At 34.3% G+C, this 22,518-nt stretch overlaps 1 protein-coding gene across 2 annotated transcripts in view; it reads left to right on the forward strand.

Moving 5' to 3' along the window:
- The window catches only part of CSMD3 (CUB and Sushi multiple domains 3), an 886,927-nt gene extending 878,257 nt beyond the window's left edge, over positions 1–8,670 (forward strand). For both annotated transcript variants that reach the window (XM_059671887.1, XM_059671888.1), the window contains 3 exons: positions 927–1,014; positions 3,065–3,200; positions 8,354–8,670. In XM_059671887.1, coding sequence (XP_059527870.1) covers positions 927–1,014; positions 3,065–3,200; positions 8,354–8,513 — 384 coding nt within the window. In that variant the 3' untranslated portion in view covers positions 8,514–8,670. The remainder of the gene's footprint in view (positions 1–926; positions 1,015–3,064; positions 3,201–8,353) is intronic.
- Positions 8,671–22,518: the final 13,848 nt, after the last annotated feature.

Here is a 22,518-nt window from a genome sequence, read left to right on the forward strand (position 1 = left end):
GCTGGAGCTGCATCAGCTCCCTGAAGCTTCTCCTTTTCTGTCAGGTCAGAAGCACTTGGTGACACAGTGGAAGACATGCACCTCCTTGTTTACCAGCTCTATTGAAATACAATTCACACATCCTACACTTCAACCGTTTATAGTGTTGTCTTCAATGACTTTTAGTCTATTTGCAAATGTTCAACCATCACCGCAGTGGATTTTAGAACACTTTTCACCTCAAAAAGAAATTCTATATCCTTTCGCTATCATCTCACCCAGCCATTCCCTATCACCGCCCCAGCCCTAGGCAGCCACAAATCTTTTTCTATTTCTACAGATTTCCCTGTTCTTGACTTTCACATTCATAGAATCATATTATATGTGGCCTTTTGTGGCTGACTTACTTAACTTATTATAATGGGAAACATGCCTCTTAAGACCTAGGCTAAGAACTTATATTGTCAATTCCACCCACATTCTATTAGCCAAAGGAAGTCACAGAACCAAACCCAACTCAATGAGATGCAAAATATACTTTTCCCAAGAAGGTCATTGGAGTGGGGAGAAGTGCATAAATGCTGAGGAGTAATTTAATCTGAAAACATGCTATTTATATACTTTAATTTTTAATTGAGCATTTGCTTCTTGTTTCATCATATCCTTGCTCTTTTCTTTGCCAGTTGTTTTCTTAGCCTAAAAGAAATCTATATATCTATGTCATGACATTAATAATCAGCCTTGCCTTTTTAATATCATAATTATTTACAAATTACAATTTTGATTTTTTTATTAATGATGGAAAATTTATACAATGTTCTGCGGTTTATATAGGACTAGGAACTTTGCCTTTTATTCATTTCAGAATAACACTGAATATTTATTAAGGCTGGGAAAATATAGCTGTGGGCAGTCTTCACATTTAATCAAATTATAAATATTTTTAGGTTTCTGCTGAGCCTGATGGAGCTACTTATGTGTTTCAAGGATTTATTCAGGGCAAAGATTATGGGCAATTTGGACTCCAAAGACTGGGTAATGTATTCATTTTCATTTTCACGTAGTTTACTTATTACTCCAGACATCATAAGAAAATAAAGTAGATTCTGTATATTAGGCACACTTACTACATTTTGAATTTTGCATTGTCAGGACTATACATTGATCCATTTTGATAGCCTTTTAAATAATCTCATTCTTCAAAATATTGGTTCTCTATGTACCACCTCTGTACAGTATGGCTTTTCATCATCTTTCCAATAAACATGACAAACTATCTTGCCCTTAAGCAAGTAAAAAGGAGAAAAAAGTGATATAGATATAAAGGAAAATATTAAACTGTAAATTATCTTATCTTATCTCATGAGAACTGGAATACTTCTCTTCAGTTTGAATATTGTTGCAATTTTCTTTCTTCTTCGAGAATGTAGTGGCACTTTGAGAAACTCATAGGGTCTGGAAAGGGAAAATAACTTTGAGGAATGGGTGTAGCATTAGGGCTCTGTGCTCTTCAGATACATAAATTTGCTGTGGGAGGAACAGGGTTTTGTCATTCTCATTCCCAATCCTGCTAAAATGTGTGTACACATGTAAGGGCCTTGCCTGACATGTATTTATTAACATAGCTTTGGATGTGTAAGTTTTGGGGGGTATAACATAGCTTGGGGATATATTTTTCTTTTGGGGGGGGGTTGTATAATTTTCCTCAGTTAATACTGTCTGCCATTATCTTGTGTTGTTGCTACATAAAGAATAAATTATAGCTCTAAAAATCTACTATTTGACATTTTCTTAGAAATTTAATTACTTTGAACTTTTACATAAATATTCTGAGTCCCTGGAAAAATATGTATAGAATAAAGTAATAACTTTTTTTTTTAACCTGGCCTGAGGTATCATATAGTTGAATATAACTATCAAAAAGTGAAATTAGCTTTCTCTAAATAAGCAATAATAGTAAGTAATTTCAGATAATGTCTTACCTAAAATTGTGTTATTTTTAAAAACAGGATAAAACATTAACATGATACAGTAAAACGGTTGTGTAATTAAATGCACAATGTTTCCAAAAGCATCTCAAACACTACGTATCTAAAACAGAACCTATAAAAAGGGAACTGAAAAAATAATTGTTATTTAGTTCCTCTTGACACATGTGCCATTGTGTTGACAAACCTGACTTTTCTCATTTTCTGACTGCCAGTGTCATCACCATTTACTCAGCCCCGAGTAAAGCACTATAATCCTGTGCCTTTAACCTCTTGCATGTGGCACACAAACAAGTTCTCTTGGTTTTAACTCCAAAATGTTTGCCTAAACCTATCCTCTTCCTAGAGTTTTAATTCACATCTTAATTTTGTTTTATCTGGGTTGTTCCTGCAACCTTTAAATTTCTCTGGCTTCTGTTCTGGACCCCCTCAAGTCCATCCCACACCAGTCACTGTTCTAAATCATGTTTTATCACTGGACCTTTCATTACTGAACACCTTCCGTTATCCCTCACTTTTAGTGAGCATTAAGTTTGAGCTCTTTGAACTAATGATGCCTTTTCAAAGTCTAATCATAGCTAATCATCCTATTTCTACCACAGTCATTTCCACACATAAATGCCTAATGCTTGTCACATCCCATAAATATGCCACCGATCTTCCCATTTCTAGGTTATTGATGGTCCTGCTTCTTCCTCCATTCATTGTTCTACTCATTCTTCAAGACAAACCTCATAGTGTATATCCTCCAGAAGCATTCTTACATACCAGCAGATGGAATTTCTCCTTCCCTTCCTAAAGAACATTGCTCATTAATTCATGCCTGATGCATCCACTTACTTATGTCTTAGTGTTCTTCTCACAGTTGTATAAACTCTACAGTTCAAAGATGCTGCTTATTTTTAATCTGTATCCTTTCCTGAGAAAATATCTTATGCATAATAGGCATTGTGCAAAATTGTGTGGAATTGAGCTGAAGGAGTTTCATTATTCTATGTACATTTCCAAGAAAGAGACAAATTAATTGGTCGGAAAATAAAAATCAACTGTGATAAATTGAGTTGATTATGTACTTATAATTTTATTTTATTTTATAGGATTGAATATGTCAGAGGGTTTAAATTCTTCAAATCAACCTCATGGTACAAATAGTAGTTCTGTGGCCATTGCTATTCTTGTGCCTTTTTTTGCACTTATATTTGCAGGATTTGGATTTTATCTTTATAAACAAAGGTAAGTTTGTTGACTTTAACTACAAATATTCCCCAAATCTATATTCATGTTCTTTTTACTACTCTACTTCAAATTTTAATTTCCATTTTTTTCTGGGTTGTTGCAATATCTATGTGCTAAATGTTGCCACAGTTGTTGAAAACCTTATTTTCCCTGCCTTCCTTTTCACCAACCTTATATGCACACAATAAAAATTGCTCTGTTAAATTGCACATGCATTCAACTTAACCCTTTCGTCTTTCGCCTATCAATGTCCTAGTACATAACTAGTTGTCCAAGTTATTTTTAAATTACCCATAATGAGATTTTAGAGATATTAAATCTAGGTTAAGTTTTAAATTAAAGAGGTGATATCCACTATCAGACTTATTGAGACAACTAGGAAGAAACTTATAATCAAAGCCCCTTGGTTCACATGATAATATTAACCAATTTCACCCAGGCAGGCAGTTGGTAGAATCCTCTAATCTTGAGTACCTGCTTTTGCTTTAAGAAGATTATGCAATTAATATGTTATATTTTGACATATATCTTACAGGATTAAACATGTTATTATTGGTCCTTCTTGACTACATTCATTACAGTATCCTGGTGAGAAAGGCTTTACTATGAATTCTCCACTATTTAGAACCATCACTTATCACAAAAAAATATTTAGGTAATCAGATAATTAAATGAATATTACCTAAATGCATTTATATTCCCCAAGCTGATATTTTATTATAGATATCAGTCTCTGTTTTATCTAAGAATGGCTTATTTAATATTACATACATTTGTATTAATTGTGATAAGCAGCTGGTTAGATCTTGTCAATATCAGATTTTATTGATGATAAAATCATTACTAAATGTTGTATAAAGCAAACGATAACAATCTTTTTTTATCATTGTGGTAAGATACCCACCACAGAAAACCATTTAAACCACCATAGGTGTACAATTCAATGACATGTAGCACATTCACAATGTCATGGAACCATCACTGCTACTTCCACGACATTGCATCACCCTAAAATGAAACTGTACTCATTAAGCTGTCACTCCTCATTCCTCCCACCCCACCCCAGGCAACTAATCTGCTTTTTTTCTATACTGACTTGCCTATACTGGATATCTCTATATATAAAAAGCTAATATGCCAAGTGTTCATCCAGGTAAAGATGTCACGTAGCAACACCTGGCTTCCTCTCCCTAGCAACAACTAGTCTCCTTACAGTTTCTTCAGCCCAGGAACACGACTTGCTTTATAGCCAGGTGCAGACATTTCACACTTTAACCAAATGTCTGTGAAGCATTTTCCCGTGCCTCATCTCAGTTGATCCTCACAGAAGTCCTGGAGTAGGTAGATAGGAGACTGGGTGAAATCCTATTTTCTTTTCATTAGCCAGAAAACAGAGATTTAGAAAGCTTAGAAACTTGACCCAACTGAAAAGAAGTAAGAAATGGTGGATCTTGAAAATGACCAGGTTTTCTCACTGCAGAGAAATTGGTCAAACACCACTGCAGTTAAATATTTTACCCTTTGTTCTCCCAGCGTGACTTATAATAATAATCTGCTTCATGTTGATATTTACTGCTTTGTTGCTGACAATTACCTGAAATACAAGTTGGGGTGCTTCACTGGGCAGGAAAAAGTTAAGCTAAATCAGAAAGCAGGTCTAATTAAGCAAGTTTATTCAATATCTATAAAAAGCTAAGTTGACTCACGCATGCATGATACATATAAAGCCTTTACTGGCTCCAATTGCACGTGTGTGTTTTGATCTGTCATTGTCGATCCTGAATTTGCTTGACACTTCTATTATAGAGAAAGGGCGAATAGCGATATTAAAATATTTCTTCTAATTAATTTCCTTTCAATGTGCATGAATCCGTGCACTGGGCCCCTAGTTTCATATAATTAGAATCATACAGTACATAATATTTTGCATCTGGCTTCTTTTTTAAAAAAATATTTATTGTTTAAAGTATTACATATGTCCCCTTTTTTCTTCCATTGAGCCCTTCTAGCCTGCCCCCACCTCCCACCCCAAGCATTCACCACCCTATTGACTGTGTCCATGGGTTATGCATATATATATATATTACATATATATAAATATATAAATATATATATATATATATACATATATATATATATATAATCTCTTCCCACCCACCCATCCTCCCCTGCCTTCCCACTTAGGTTTGAAAATCTGTTCCATGCTTCTATGTCTCTGGGTCTGTTTGTTCATCAGTTTATTTTGTTCATTAGATTCCACATATGAGTGAGATCATGTGATACTTATCTTTCTCTGACTGGTTTACTCACTTAGCATAATAACAGCAGTGTTTTAAGTTTCATCCATGTAATAGCTTCATGAATACTTTATTCATTTATAAGACTGAATAATATTTCATTGTATGTTTTAATGTGTTCTGTTTGAATATGTCCATTCATCAACTGATGGACATGTGTATGGTTCCTAGCACTTGACTACTGTGAATAGTGCTGCTATATACATTTGATATAGGTTTTAGTGTGGATACCTATTTAAATTTTCCACATCTTTGCCAAAACTTGTTCTGTTTCCTCCTTTAAAAAAAAATTATAGCTATCCTTGTGTATGTGAAGTGGTGTCTTACTATGGTTTGATTTGTATTTCCTTAATTACTAATGACATTGAGCATTTTTCAGATGCTTTTGACCATTTGTCTTTTTGGAGAAATGTGTATTTAAGTACTTTGCTCCTTTTGTAATTGGATTGTTTGTCTTCTTGTTGTTGAGTTGTAATAATGCTTTATATATTCTACTAGACTGTTAAGAGTTATATGGTTTGCAAATATTTCTCCCTTTCTGTGGGTTGTATTTCTACTCTCTTTAAAAAATAGATTTTTAAAATTGATTTTTAGAGAAAGAGGATGGAAGAGGGAGAGAGAGAGAAACATATCTGTTAGAGCAAAACATCAGTAGGCTGCCTCCGCATGTCTCTTATGAAACCCCAGCATGTGCCCTGACTGGGAGTCAAATTGAAACCAGCAACCTTTCGGTGCACCGGACTACACACAACCAACTGAGCCACACTGGCCAGAGTGTATTTCCACTCTCTCTGTCTCTCTTTCATGTTTTTATTGATTTTCTTAGGGAGGAAAGGGAGAGAGAGATAGAGAAACATCGATAAAAGATAACAATCAACTGCCTCTTGCACACCCCTATTGGGGATTGAGCCCACAACCCAAGCATGTGTCCTGACCAGGAATCAAACCGGTGACCTCTTGGTGCATGGGATGACGTGCAACCACTGAACTATACCAGCTGGGTTCCTCTCTCTCTCTCTCTCTCTCTCTCTCTCTCTCTCTCTCTCTCTCTCTCCTCTCTCTTTTTTATCTTTAAAAATATATTTGTATTGATTTCAGAGAGGAAGAGAGAGGGAGAGAGATAGAAACATCAATGAAGAGAGAGAATCTTAATCATGTCCTTTTAGTACAAAAGTTTTTCATTTTGATGAAATCTGATTTATCTATTATTTCTGTTGTTACTTGTTTTTTTAGTGTCATATCTAAGAAACCACTGCCAATTTCAGGATCATGTATGTTTTCTCCTAAGAGTTTTATAGATTTAGCTCATATATTTAGAACTTTAATTCATTTCAACTTAATTTTTGTTGATGGTAAAAACTTTTCTTTTGTAAAGTTTGATGATATTTTTCTTAAGCTATTGCTCAATATTAGCAAAAGGAAATTTCTTTACATCTTTATGGTTCTTACCTTTTTATAAAGAAATTATGCTGCTTCTGGTTTTTTATTGTGAATCTAGTTTGGAGGAAAAAAAAGAGAGACAAATCTGACTCTTTATGCACCTGGGAAGAGTAAGTGTAAGCAATATAACTATATAGGTGATGCCTCTGAAAGAAACTTAAGATAGCTCTTAATTTGTTTTTTGTTTTTTTTTTTTAATATTGTCTTGCAAAGTACCTAACAATTTTTAGTTTAGGAAAAAAGTTCAGAAAATGCATTAGGGATAGTAAAGCAATGTAATGTCAAATATAAATTATGATAAAATATAGTTTAAATTTGTGGTGCTTGGTATAAACAAAAGAGTTGAGAAACATTTATTTTAATATATATCTTTTTTAGGATTTAGGTCACAGAAACAAGTAGGGACAAGTCTTCTTCTGTTCCATTACAAATGTCAGAAAATTATGCAGTGGCATGTGGGAAAGAGAAATTAGAAATAAGCATTAGTCAAAGGTGAGAGAAATAAAAAAAAAAAATATGAAGCAGGAATGCAAAACAGCAACTTACACCAGCCAGCCTAGACTCTATATGTTTTATTAACTAAAAACAAACTTTCAGCCCTCAGTAACTCTTTGGAAACTATTTTCATGACTTGAGTATCAGTCTAGCCTTTCTTTGAGATTTTGAAGGTACATGCGCTAATATATAACATTTATAAGCAAATCACATATTTCTGTCTTAGCGACACTCCAAATACCTTCTCAGGTCAGGCCTCAGAATCAGTTGTCTGCTCTCCTGGAGTCCCAGTCTGTTTAGTGCAGAATCAGCTCCCCTGGTCTTTCAAGTCTCAGATTAAATTTTACCTCCTGTGGCTCCCAGTTACTTCCTATCAGAGCAACCATTTTTCTTTTCATCAGAATAATTCTGATTAGCTATTATTTTTTGTTTTATGTATTTTTAATTTTTTCTGTCACTACAATATGAGCTCCATGAGAGTAATGATTATGCCTAGGATCATGCCTGGCCTATTATACATGCTCAATAAATATTGATAAATGAATGAATGAATAGTAATGCGATTTAAATTCATCATCATCATCACAATGTATTTATAATATACATACTAATTCATAATGATAATTTAACATTTATGAGAAAATCTATGATAGCCATAATATATCATTTATTTATACTTGTATTGCTCAATTCAGTACTGTATATAAATAGGTATTATGTGTAAATAAAGGCACTCAGGATTTAAAAATGACAGGTAAATTATTCAAATCGGATGTATTAAATTTATGACTTGTCAGTAAATACCTTTAAGTTACATTATCCATTAACCATGAGAACTCAAGAACATTATGTTTGCGCTCCACTCTGCTGTTCCTAGGAGAAAGTTGACGCATAGCTAATCAATGTTCTCATCAACAGGACTGCACCCAAAACACAGTATACAGGCTGTTCGGTTCATGAAAATAACAATGGCCAAGCAGCTTTTGAAAACCCCATGTACGACACCAGTGCCAAGTCCGTGGAAGGGAAGGCTGTGCGATTCGATCCCAACTTGAACACGGTCTGCACGATGGTATAACATGGCAGCATTCTTCAGAAGCTTGGAAGTCGACACACAAAACAGTGCACATTAGTCCACTGGTAAAAAAAGAAAAAAAAAAAGAAAAATCAAAGCACACTTTTCAGGACTTGCTGGGTCACCTTTTCCCGAGGAATGAGAGAGAAGAGTGTTTTTTTCATAAACTGGACCATAATTCTTCTTCATGTTTACCATGGAGATTTTTACAGAAACCCGCTGCACTCTGAGAGTGCTTACTCACAGTTTATTTGCTTTTTTAAAAAAGGAGATTATTCTAAAACATAAACTTATTTGCATATATTGGAGGAGCATCCATATCAGTATTTCCGTGCTTTATAAACTATATTAGAGGGACTGGGTTTTAAAGAAAAAGACATAGGGTAGACAATAAGAGCTATACTTACAAGAGTCGGTAGATCACTGACTTCTCTTTAACCATCCTGCGTTACATCACGCTCATAAGTCTGTATTTCACACCACTCTGTCAGCTGTGTGTTCTTGTTAATTGAGTCATTATTTTTTTTTATTTCCATGGATATTTGAGATTGAGTCAAGCCCTGAAATGTTTATGAGCCAATTTATGCCACAGAGAAGATTGCCCACTGATTTGACTTTCTAGTTTTTGTTCTTCAGGATCTTATTGCTATTCATGTTTATATAATTTCTGCAAATGGCAAGATCATCATGCTGTCCTCCCGATTTCCCTTGTTTTGTTGTGACCACCAGTATTCAGTGAGCCATGGGGGCAGTGTTTAACTCCTTGTTTCAATCAATTATGTCATCCAGAAACGAACTTTAGCTGGCAAAAATTACCTATAATAATGATGATTTTGCAGTTACCTGAGACACCAAACTTATCATCCTTAAACAAACTTTCTAATGTTTTTGAAAGACCAAATAAAACATATTAATCTATTGTAATTAGTTTATAACATTTATATTGTCCTCCCAGTTGAGCCTTCAAATTTAGTTAACATTTTTGAACTTTTATGTACCAAGTTAGACATATATTTGGACGAGCCCCTAAACATAATGACCAAAAAAATAAAATCTACTCTTTCAAATTGCCAATTTCATTTTTTTCTCTAAAGTTGTGGATTTACCCGGTTTCTCTCACTGTCAAATTAAGACATGCATTTGCAAGTTATTGGTGGCTCACTTACAACTGTATCACAGTAATGCCAGCATTTTTGTTTCATAGGTCATTGTCCTCCTTTAATAGCATGTTTTACTTCATTGAATAAATTATGTACCCAGTGTGAATTCTCTGTTGTCGTCCCTTTCAAGTATGGATAACTCTGTAAACAGTCTTGACTCTTTGTAACATGAGACAGAGTGCCTAAGAGAAATCATTGCACCCGGAGCGCGCTGCTTGGATCTATCCCTACCACATTTAGTGAATTTCTTGTAAACCACTTTGAGATACTTTGTTTTGGAAATTCATACAATTTTCTCAACATTGTACTCTACTGACAGGATGCTGTTTTAAATTTTATGCCATCAGTTATTTATTCTTGTTTATTCAAATGACTGCAATAACAATGATTCATTCATTAATGTTAAGGTTAATACATTTAAGATCTTGTTTAAACAATGTTTCTTCTGCGACTGGCTACTCCTCTTATATTAATGCATACACTTTTGTAAAGAAGTATATTTTTATGGAAAAAAAACTTTGTAAAAGTATGATGTAAATTTTCAGTGCAATGTAAACAAAATAAAAATGGATAATTGCTTTTGTAAAATGTGTATTCTTTTAAAAAAAAAAATTGCCTGACAGTGTACTGGTCAGTAAAAGGAATGAACAGCCCATATTTAATGGATGTTTTAAGTTTCCAAAAATACGTATTATATATACTTAGCAACCTAGCAATGACAGGTAGGTGTTTTTCTTCCTCATATTCTATTGTTCCCCAACTGTGGCACTCTTTTAGAAGTGCATAGATTCCCAGTTAAAATAATAGTATCATAATGGCCTTATCTCTGAATTTTTCTTGAATGTAAACATTTTAATAATACTACCTGAATTTAGGTATATCTGATGATTTCTAATATTTCTGTAGTAAATTTTCTTAGAGATACTTCTGTTTAGTATGTTTCATAAGTACAAACACAGTAACCTTTTGAATAGCTACATTAAAGTAATGCTCAAAAACAAATATATCTTGTCAGGATGGAACATGTAAAGTTTTATACTCAAGAAAGTTATCAAATTTCTATAAAGTGCAAATCACAAGTTATTTAAGTTCAATTTTATTAGCAAACTCTTTTTTCACAAAATATTTAGTGCTATCTTTATATTTCAAAACCTCAAACTCCATTTAAAGTCTGTCTCTGGTTACTACACTTTCATTTTAGAAATAAATGGTTCTTGATATAATTTTAGTTTCTGGTTTTATTTTATTAACTATATTACCTCCAGCTTTCACTCCTTTCATATCTTCTATATTTTCCCTGGCTATTCTTAGTCCTTATTTTTATTCCTCTCTGTTTTTTTCTTTTTTCACTTTTTCTTCCTTTTTTGTCTTCTAATTTTTGTTCTCTCACTTCTGATGTTTTTCTTAATATTATTTCTTTGTTTTACATGTCTTCGTTTTAAATGTTTATAGTTTATCTTTTACTATGCTCCTTATACTTAACCCTCTCAAAAGTTAGAAATAAGGTTAGTGGAAGCAGGTTTACTTTTATTTATTCCCAACTTTATTGAAATATAATTAACAAAATTATAAGTTCTTTTTAAAGTGCAAAACTTGATGATTCAATAAATGTGTACTTTTTTGTGATAAATTTGCTACTTTCTTAGCAAATTTCAATTAAGGAAGTGGTTTCAAAGAGTCTTCCTGTACTCCCCTTATATGTAAAAGCATGAAAGCTATAGGTTCCACCCAGGATATTGATACTGGAGCCTGATGGTAATGATTGTGAAAATAGACCAAAGGGTCAGATTTATGTTGCCCTTCCTTTTCACTTACAAGTGAGGGGGAGAAAAAGAACATAACACTGGCTAAAAGAGTCAATAAAAATAACTAGGTGATTCTCTCTTAAAAAGAATAAGAGAATGCGTTGCTTGTCAAAGCATTAATCTGTGAATATACATTTAAAATAAGAATAGCTAAAGTAACTTATAGAATCATAGAAGCCATGTGTCTAAGAAGTAATTTAGAATAGGTAGTTTGAAATTTAGCTGAAAGTAATATTGATTTGCTGCTGCTTCTTTTTTTTTTTTTTTAGGATGACTTTGGAGGAGAGGGAATATTGATCTGAGAAGATTATACATGTCATAAAAATCTGAGAAATATTTTTCTGTCATCACTTTCATGAGCTTGGTATTCTAAAGTAATTTAAGAGCAGATTTAAAAGCTACTGGGGAGTAGATGTGGTCACAGGACATCAGATTTCATTCTTTAGTATGCAAGGCAATGGACATAGTGAACACCTGACATTTTCTAAATTTTTAATAAGTTCCCATGTGTAATCATTTTATTAATATCAAAAAAGAAGTATGTTCTATACAACCAAATTCATAGCCATAAATTATAGTGCAAAACACAATATAGGATATCTGTGTTTAAACTCTCATAAAAACCCAAAACTTGCTTGTAACTGTTAGCATATCGATGAAAATAGGAAGGAACCTACATGCTTTGGCAAAACCAATGAGATGCATTGCTATAAAGAAAAATAGAAAACCATCCACATGGTATAAATTAAAAGAGCCTAAAGGGCCTTTTTTCTCATCCTTGAGTGAAGATTTTGCATCTCCCAAAGGAACTTGCTAGAATGAAATATGTTATCTGGAGAATATCATGTGATATGATTGTAACCCCAATAAGCAGATTACACATTTATTACAGAGCAAGTCAATAGAATATGCATTCCTAATCTTTTTTATTTTTAAAACAGGGCTTTTCCCACACTATGTCACTCTTAAATATGATGTTTTCAAAATGCATAAAATGAAATACAAAATAAATTAGTCGTAATAAAATAGTTACAAATTTTTTTAATATATATTTTATTGATTTTTTACAAAGGAAGGGAGAGGGATAGAGAGTTAGAAACATCAATGAGAGAGAAACATCGATCAGCTGCCTCCTGCACATCCCCACTGGGGATGTGCCTGCAACCAAGGTACATGCCCTTGACTGGAATAGAACCTGGGACCCTTCAGTCCGCAGGCTGATGCTCTATCCACTGAGCCAAACCGGTTAGGGCAGTTACAAAATTTTTTTAAATATTTTAACATATACTAATATACATATATATGAATATGTAAAAATATATACAAAGAGATACTAATTAGATATATATATATATATTCTGATGCATTGCATAATCAGTGGAGCTAATAATATCTGTAGCTTTGAAAGGTATCATAATCAATACTTTGAGATATTCATAATACTTGACATGAAAATATCTGTGACTTTTATTGGTGACAAAAGCAGAGATTTTTTTTGCCCAACTTTTTACTGAAGGAAATACTATATTTTAATTACAAGAATAGGGAGGATCATAGTATAATTTTTTCTCATCCAAGTTCACAAACTCTTTGCATTCTTCTGCATACCAGGTTAAGAACCTTGTCTTAGAGGTTTGAATTTACAGCAAGTACACTGAGATGCGCAGGAAAGAAAATATTGTTTGTTCTCTTGTACTATTGGCAATGGAAATATAGTGCTTAATGTGGACTTTGATTACCAAATAACAGCATAAAGTCTAAGAAGAAATGGCCAATATGAAGGAGTGAGTATAAATAGTAAAATGCCACTAATCAGCCCTGGCTGGTTTGGCTCAGTGATTAGAGAGCATCGGCCGGAGGAATGAAGGGTCACAGGTTCAATTTTGGGTCAAGAGTACATACCTTGGCTGCAGTTCGATTACCAGCCCTGCTTGGGGCGCATATGGTAGGCCACCACTCCATGTGTCTATCCCGTTGATGTTTCTGCCTCCCTCCCCCCACTTCCGCCCTCCCTCCTAATCTCTAAAAAAATCAATGGAAAAATATCCTCAGGTGAGAATTAAAACAACCAAAAAATGTCACTAATCAATTAGTTTGTTAATGAAACAAATATTTCTTAACAAACTTGTGTATACTACTATCTATGAGGTATAATGGATATTGGATGAATAAAAATGTAAGAAACATATGGATCTTATCCTGAAGTAACTTCTTGTCAAGCTATAAAAAATTCTTAAAGTATATCTAAAGTATACCACATATTAATTCTGTTACCTATTGTATGTGTATGTATTCTTTCACTTACTACTTTGGATTAATTAAAATAGACTTTTATGAAATTACAAGCATGATAGTTTTTAAATTGTAATCTGTTGAATAAGATGCTAATTTTTTGTTTAATGATTAAGGGGTAAAAGTATTTACATTGTATGGCATTAATACATATTTTTTAAGAATATTCAAAATTTGATGGATTTCTTTTTAAAATTGCATATTAGGTCAATTTAATTATATGAAAACTTGGCATTTCTTGGACAGGCTCTTCTCAGTTTGAATGGAGAATGTATGTTTTACCTTTTATTTAACTTGTATATATTTTCTTAGGAATCTTTATTAGTTGAAGCTTTAACTATAAAATATTATTTGCAGTTTATTTTAAGAAAAAAAAAGCACCAGGAACATCGATTGAAATTAGACAAGACAAGATAATGGTCAAGTGTGTATTGAAAAATATATTATCTTCTGGGTGAGCAAAATCAATATTCTTTTTCACCTTGTAAATCTACTTAATATGTTATCCAAAAGAAATTAATAAACAGAGAGGGGGATTTGACAAGGCTTTTCAAATCATGATTGATTAATTGATTTTAGTCCTCACCAGAGGACATGGTTAGAGAGAGGAAAGGAGAGAGGGAGGGAGGGAGAGAGAGAGAGAGAGGGAGAGAGAGAGGGAGACATTAATGTGAGAGGGAAACTGAGCAGTTGCCACCTGTGAGCTCCCCAACTGGGGATCCAACTCCAAACCCAGGTATGTGCCCTGACAAAGAATCCAATCAAAAACCTTTTGGTGGACAATGGTCAAACTGAGTCACTCCAGCCGGGAAAATTATGCATTATTTATATATGGTGAAAAAAACCCACTAGTTACAAATGTTCACTGGTCTGAGACTGTATTAGAAATGACCATACATTTATAACTAATTTTTTAAAATTATGCTCAAATTTTAATGATATGGAGACTGCAGTGTTCAAAACAAAAATGACTGTTTCTTTTTCTCTCCTTTTCTTTCAAATACATACATATACAAACAAAAATGTCTTGAAGCAGAGAAATAAAATGTAAATAGTAGATTGGTTTATCAGGAGTGTATGAATAATTATAATTTTCTTGTTTTATTCTTTTCCAGAGTGCATATATACATTTCATTATAAAAAATCATAGTTTTAAATAAAAACAGTTTGAAATGTAAAAAGTAGATTTTACTTTGATGGTAACTTTGCATCAATAAATATGCAGCTCTAGAAGCAAGGGAAGAACCTGAGTTCAGGCGACTCATATCAATTGTGTCAATATGAGAAATGATAATAATAATAACTTAATAATTAAACTGCAAATAGTTTAAATGAGTTAAAGAAATGAAAAATTAATAAATATATTGAATAATTAATTACCTACATATTTTCACCTTCCTTTAGTTGTTTTCAGTGCATAAAATTTACCCAGAATATTATTGGACAAACAGGTAATATTTTTTCCCATGAAAGCTAAACTTTTTCTAAAAATGTAACTACAGTACTAAAAAGAAGCTGAACCAACATTTCTGTGTAGATTCTATGTAATTTAGAAAACAAGTACTTCTTCAAGTAACTATAACAGCAGATTTTTGCCTAATAACATTTTTTAAATGTTAAAGACCTTAAAAAATACCTGACCAGAAGTTGACTTTTTTATGATTATTCCGTTGAGCCTATGGAGTTAATGGACCTCTTTTTTCTTAAAGCAATTACACTACCCAACCTAATTTTTAATTGCATTTTATCTACTCTGGTTTCTCTTCAGATCTTATATATCTTTTGCCTTATACATTGAATTTTTTGACACTAAGATATACTTACAATACTTTTATCTTGAAGAGTATCATGTAATTAACTTAAGGGCATCATTATTAAGTGACACTTAAAATATTTCTAAGCACTGTAAAGAAGCAGAAACCATATTATTTATGCGGTAATTTAATAAGTGGTTTCTTTATTTAAAGGACATTTTAGGTCTTCATAATTCCCTCCACCCTTACCCACCCCATGATGCATTTAATGGCAAAATTTAGTAGCAATTGATTTTGGAAGGCAAGCCTCTATTTCTCACATATAAAGAATCTTATGCACTATTTTAGGGATGAGGAGGTCTTAAGTCCAATATTAAATATATTTAGCCTCTGGGATTCAGTCATATTTCAAATAAGTAGTTAGAAATATGGATCATACTAGAGTATATGAGTTGGGACAGCATTTTTATTTGGGAGACCAGTTATATTAATATATGTATATAAATATATTAGACGCCCAGTGCATGAAATTCATTCATTCAGGGGGTAGGCGGTCCCTCAGCCCAGATTGCAAGAGGGCACAGGCCAGGCCAAGGGACCCCACCGGTGCATGATAGGGGCCAGGGAGGGACGTGGAAGGTTGGCCAGCTGGGGAGGGACCACGGGATGGCTCCAAGGCATGTCTGGCCCATCTTGCTCAGTCCCCGTTGGTTGGACCCCAGCAGCAAGCTCACCTACCGGTTGGAGCATCTGCCCCCTGGTAGTCAGTGCGCATCATAGTGAGCGATTGAGCGGCCTTAACATATCATTTGCATATTACGCTTTGATTGGTAGAATGGCTGACCAGACCGGACACTTATCATATTAGGCTTTTATTGTATAGGATATATAATCTATAATTGTATATTTGTAGGAATTACAGGTTGGGTAGGGTTTTCTATGAGAATATAGGAAGAAGATGGTTAAGACAGAACACTACAGACTTCTATTTTTGAGCAACTCGTCTGGAATGATTTCACAATGTTTTACATTTGCACTTTTCTTTTTGTACTTTTTATTCTTTTTCTAATTTTATTTTTGAGGTTTGTTTAGTTATTATTTTAACACCAACCTATTTCAACTATCCTCAAGGAAAAGGAGGAAGACCACTTTTTGTAACAGAGGAACAGAAGCCATATGAAATTAAAGCCCCAGGAGCCTGAAAGTTTGTGAAAACTATAGTCAAACTTAGAGAATTCTAAGGAACAAATTTTAAATTCAGTTTAGAAAGTTAAGGACATTTTATCTGATCTCTTTTTTTTTCTTGGCTAGTAGATTCTCTTACCAGGGTGAAATAACTTCAAAAGTAAGCAGGCTTGTTTTAAATTATTGCTCTACTTTTATCTGGTAAGTTCTATTTTTTTCTTCTTTTTTTTAAAATATATTTTATTGATTTTTTACAGAGAGGAAGGGAGAGGGAAAGAGAGTTAGAAACATCTATGAGAGAGAAACATCGACAAGCTGCCTCCTGCACACCCCCTACTGGGGATGTGCCCACAACCAAGGTACATGCCCTTGACCAGAATCGAACCTGGGACCCTTGAGTCCGCAGGCCGACGCTCTATCCACTGAGCCAAACCGGTTAGGGCTATCAGGTAAGTTCTTAAAGGTGATTGACAACTTACATCCTAAAAATATGGGTATCTACAATATAATTACAAACAAGCTTACAAAATCTTTTTCAATTAGCCTGGTTTTCACATATAGATTTTAAAAGCCCTCATATATATGGATATTTATATGTATTATATATAATTGTATTTGTACATTTATTGTACATTTCCTGGAGATCTAAGCATAATGTAACGCATGCAGTAGCTACCCAATAAATATTGCACAATTGTTTACTTCATTATAAATTAATTCTAGCCCATCAACTTCACATTAGAGGACAGAAAACTTAAATTATGGTTCATAACCTCTAAGAATAGACTTAAAGGTACAGTTAGGAAACCACAGACAAGACTTAAAAGAATACTTTGTAGGAAGAAAGAGGAAATACGTCAAATGAAAGATAAATAATGATCAATGTAGAAGAAAAATGAAACAAATCAAATATAAAATAGAAAAGTTAATAAACTATTTGGTTTTAAATGGAGTTCAATTGAATTTTCTTCCATTGTTAGTCTACTAATTTGCAAAAAATAGCAAATTAATGAATAACTTCTTCAAAATGTTTTATTTGAAAATATGTGTGAGAGTAGTTCAAAGTATGGTATCTTTGACTTGATGGGAGTGTGTGTTTTAAGAACTTTAATCATTTGTAGGAGGAGATGGACCTGGCTCTACTATATGGTTTAAATAGGTTAGTGCCAGTAATGCATTTAGACTAATATCCGTTATCTCTTTATCATCACAGTATTATATGAAATGTACATCTAGATATGTATTACATATCTCTAAAGCAGTGACTATTTTTCTTAGTTATTTACATTAGTGATTGTTTATTTCCTTTTCAGAAGCAGGCATTTATTTGATGAAAATGACAATTTAACCTCCATAGTTAGTATGAATTAATGATGCAAATTCACCATGTTCCTCAAAATTAGGCCAGCAAAATTGTAAATGTTATGAGAAGAGAGGTCTTCATGAGTTTTTTTATTTTTTCCTAAGGGAAACATTTTCTTTCACTATATATAAGTTTTTAACAGAGTAATACTCATTTTGACTGGCCCTTACCAGAGAAACAGAGGATTTGGTTTCTGTAATTATTTTGAAGATTGCTAGAACGTGTAGAGAATAAAATGCCTTTAACCAACATGGAATATTTGAGGATCCAACACAGATTTGAGATTCATCAAGTGTAAGTGCAGCTATATGTCCAAGTATCATTGTCAAATGTACCCTACTGTTTGCTTTAAAGATTGTATTAAAATGATCATAATGCTATTTACCTCTTAGATTAGCTCTTTTTTTTATGGTGGAGCTTATGATTTATTTATAACTTGCTCACTGCCTAGCCCAGTGCCTGATGACAATGAAAGCCATTAATCCCCTCTAAATGTAGAGAAGACTTGTTTTCTTAAGACTTGTTCCTTTTTATGTAAAACTAGAGGCCCATACACGAAATTCGTGCACTGGTAGGGTCCCTAGCAGCTGTTGGCTGCTGGCTGGGGCCTCCCTCTCTTATCCTGGCTGGCCCTGCCCCCTGGTTGAACTCACGTACAAACTCATGGTGGAGGGGACAATTTGTATACTATGCTTTTATTATATAGGATATCCTTAAGACTTGTTTCTTTTTATGTAAAATTATTACTTGAAAGTAACTTAAAACGTTCATGGCAGAAACTTTAGCAACATTTTAGTATTCACATATATAATACATCATGGACTGAACCACAACAGTAATTTAAATATTCTAATTATACTTTCTATGTAGTCTACGACCCTATAATTCTCCTAAAATCAGAATTGAAAGTGTTAACTTGTAGCTGATTTGATTCTGTCCTAAGCAATTTTGAAATAGTCCTGGATCACAGAATACTTTCTTTCCAATTTATATCTAAATAATGTGATTTGACTATTTGATTCATTGGCTCCATGTCCACATTCACTCGATTCAGTTAGCAGACATCTACTGAACAGCTAGCTGATTGGCATATGATAATCACAGAACTCACTTCAGGGTCTATAAAGCAAAATAAATTCACTCTGGACATGCCTACAATCCAGGAAGAGTAAAAAGGAAAAGACATGAATACAACTAGAAGAAAAATGCTATTGAGGTTAAGATATAAATGTGTAGTCAAGTAAAATAGGAGTGGTTCGTTTTAAGGAAAGGGAAGGAAAGAACGTGAGCTATAGAAAGCCAGTCTGAGGGGCAGAATGAGGTCACAGAAGATACCCTTTAGGACCATACAGAAGTCAACACTCCACATTTTCTTATTATCCTTATTATCGTGCACATTTGTGTGTGTGTGTGTGTGTGTGTGTGTTTTATTCATAGCAGCTTTACTGTTGGCTGCCCTTTTTCTAATCTGTTCATGTGGTTTTAATTACTCTGGTATTTAGGAGTATTTGGGATTATTATTTCGTTATTGCCATAAGGAGAATCTCATAGTAATTGCATTAGACAAAAATACTGTCAGTATTCTCCAATATTTAAGTAGGTGGAACAATGGCCCTCTCCAGAAATCCATGTATTAATCCCGGGAATCTGTGATTACATCAGGTTACCTGGCAGAGGATGATGACGGTTATAGGTGAAATCCATTTGGCTAATGAGCAGGCTTCAGTGGGAGTCGTCTGGATCATCCAGGTGAGGCCAATGTAATCACACGAGTATTTAAAAGTGAAAGAAGGCAGCAGAAGAGAAAACAAGATGGCAGCATAAGCCAGCGTCCACGTCACTGAGCACTGAAGCTGGAGCAAGGAACCGTGAGCCAAGGTAAGCAGGTAGTTTCTGGGAGCTGGGAAATATAAGGAAAAGACTTCTTCCCTAGATCCTCCAGAAAATAATGCCAGCCTGCCTCTATCTTGACTTTCGGACACTGAGACCATGTCAGCTTGCTCATCGACAGAACAGTAAAATAACAAATGTGTTGTTTTAAGTTCCACGTTTGAAATAACTTTTTACAACAGCTATAGAAAATCAATCGACCTATCTTCAATAACTTCCTCTCTTAGGGACTTGAAGTGCATTTTTGTTCATTTGTACTCCCAACCCCTAGTAGTGGTTCTCAACCTTCTGGCCCTTTAAACACAGTTCCTCATGCTGTGACCCAACCATAAAATTATTTTCGTTGCTACTTCATAACTGTAATGTTGCTACTGTTGTGAATCGTAATGTAAATATCTGATAGGCAGGATGGTCTCAGGCGGCCCCCTGTGAAAGGGTCTTTTGACCGCCATAGGGGTCGCGACCCACAGATTGAGAACCGCTAATATACGTTACAGGCTTACCTGGTTCAACTTGATTTAGTCAGCAGGTATTTCTGGGATCCTTCTCTCATGGAGCTCAAAGTCTGCTGAGGGAACAGGATAAGATCAACTACAAAAAAAGCCCCATGTGCAATCAGCAATTAGAACCAAAGGGCCTAGTGGGGGAAGAGTTAGAAATGTTTGCAAGGAAAACTGACTTTTTTGGGGTGACCTCCATGACGAATAGACATTCTCTGAAAGTAGTTTTTGAGTGGTTTTCAGAATTCTGGAAGTCAGGAATCGAGTCTAATTCCCTCAGGTGGGAAGCAGGTACAGATTTCAGTTCAGGGAGCTGAAAGGAACCATCGCCTCCCTTCACACAGCTCCTTGATGAGCCTTTGCTAAAATCTTCACCGGACATTGTTTTCTGCCAGTCTGCTCAGAACACCCCTTTACTCCTCATAGTCACAATAGTTTATCTACTTTTGCAGACCTGTGTGAGAAGCCATGGCCTGTCATATTTCACAGCTGGAGAGGATCATTTTGTCTACTTTTGTAGCACTATCTGTTCCCCTCTGGCATTTATCACTCCGTTGTGGATCGTTATTTTGAGCGTGTCTTACTTCCCAGACTAGACTATGGATTTTAGCTTTTCAAGTGTTCTTGGAAAGTGTGAAAGTGCAGGAGGCAGCATATGGTGTGACAGCACTGGGTGTGATGCAGAGATGGAGCCTGAGAAAATGTTGGAAAGCTGAAAACCATGAGCACGCTGAAGAGGAATAGGAGCTGAATAGAGACACTGGTAGCATTTTAGCCTTTTCAATTTCTCACAAGCCCTGTGGCTACATACGGATAATGATTTCTCAGTTAAGCAATTGTTATGACTGCTATTTGCAGTCTTCTGCCAATTACTTCAATCTGGAGATAAATTACAGTGATCTATTTAAGTAAAATGCATCTAAAGGGTTTGCAACTCTTTGCCACTAAGTGAGCTTGGCATGCTGTAGTCTCAAGCATATAGCTAACGTGAGAACATATGGAAGAAAAGGAAAAAAAAATAGAGTTAACTGAGTTTTCATTGCTTAGCACAGAATGTCTGACTATTTGAAAACACTCCCATATTGCATGGAGATATTTTAGTGATGGGAAAATTTTGAAGTCATACTTATAAAACTCTTCTGTAAGATATTGTGCAATATCTTAATACATATGTCAGGATAGATTATGTTGTAATAAAACTAGGAAAATTTTTAAAGCAATAAAAAAGATTTCTCACTTTCACTACATATAATTCAAAAGTTGCATGGTCTAGTCATCCAACACTGGGAGAGGAGGCGCCACTAGCCAGAGAGATTGTTATGACTGTGGAGAGAGAAAGCATGGTGAACTCCATTCACAATACTCCCAACTGCATCCTATTAACCTAATCTTCTCTTCCGATCAGGTTATCCTGTACTTGAAGGGAGTGAGGAATGCAGTCCTCCTCACAGAACCAGAAGACCAGAACACGGATAGCAGAAATATCGGGGAGGGTGAGTAGCAATATTTACTATGTTCATTTGTTGATATGCATCTTATGACTGTTACCCAAGTGACTTCTGGAAAATGGCAATTATTGGTAAGAATTTATATCTTCTAACTTTTTAATGAGAAGCATATTGGGTATCAAAAAAGCCACAGTTGATAAAAGAAGTCCTTGAACGAAGAATGTGAACTGATCATTATAGAAAGACGATCACTAAGGGATTGGTAGTTTACAACACTAACAAAATGATTGACACAACGAAGAAAGGCAGTGGGTGATATAACCAGTAGAGGAGAGGTTGACCAGACCTGGATGTTCCCATGAACACAGATAACTGAAAAATGTGGCTTCCCAATGCAGAGAGCTAGCTCTTTCTATCTTAACCCTGTCAGCAGTCTTGCTACTAACAGTAGAAAATAGCAGAGGTCTTCATTATTCAGATCACCTGTGCACTTTTCTTGCTAAATGTTTCACCTGTGTCTAATAGTTTTTAATCTAGTTAAGTTTGTATATTGCTCAAAAAATAGAAATAGGGGTTAAATGGCAAAATAAATAAATAATACATTTATTTAT

This window comes from Myotis daubentonii, chromosome 17 (assembly GCF_963259705.1).
Source record: "Myotis daubentonii chromosome 17, mMyoDau2.1, whole genome shotgun sequence".
Lineage (NCBI taxonomy): Eukaryota > Metazoa > Chordata > Mammalia > Chiroptera > Vespertilionidae > Myotis > Myotis daubentonii.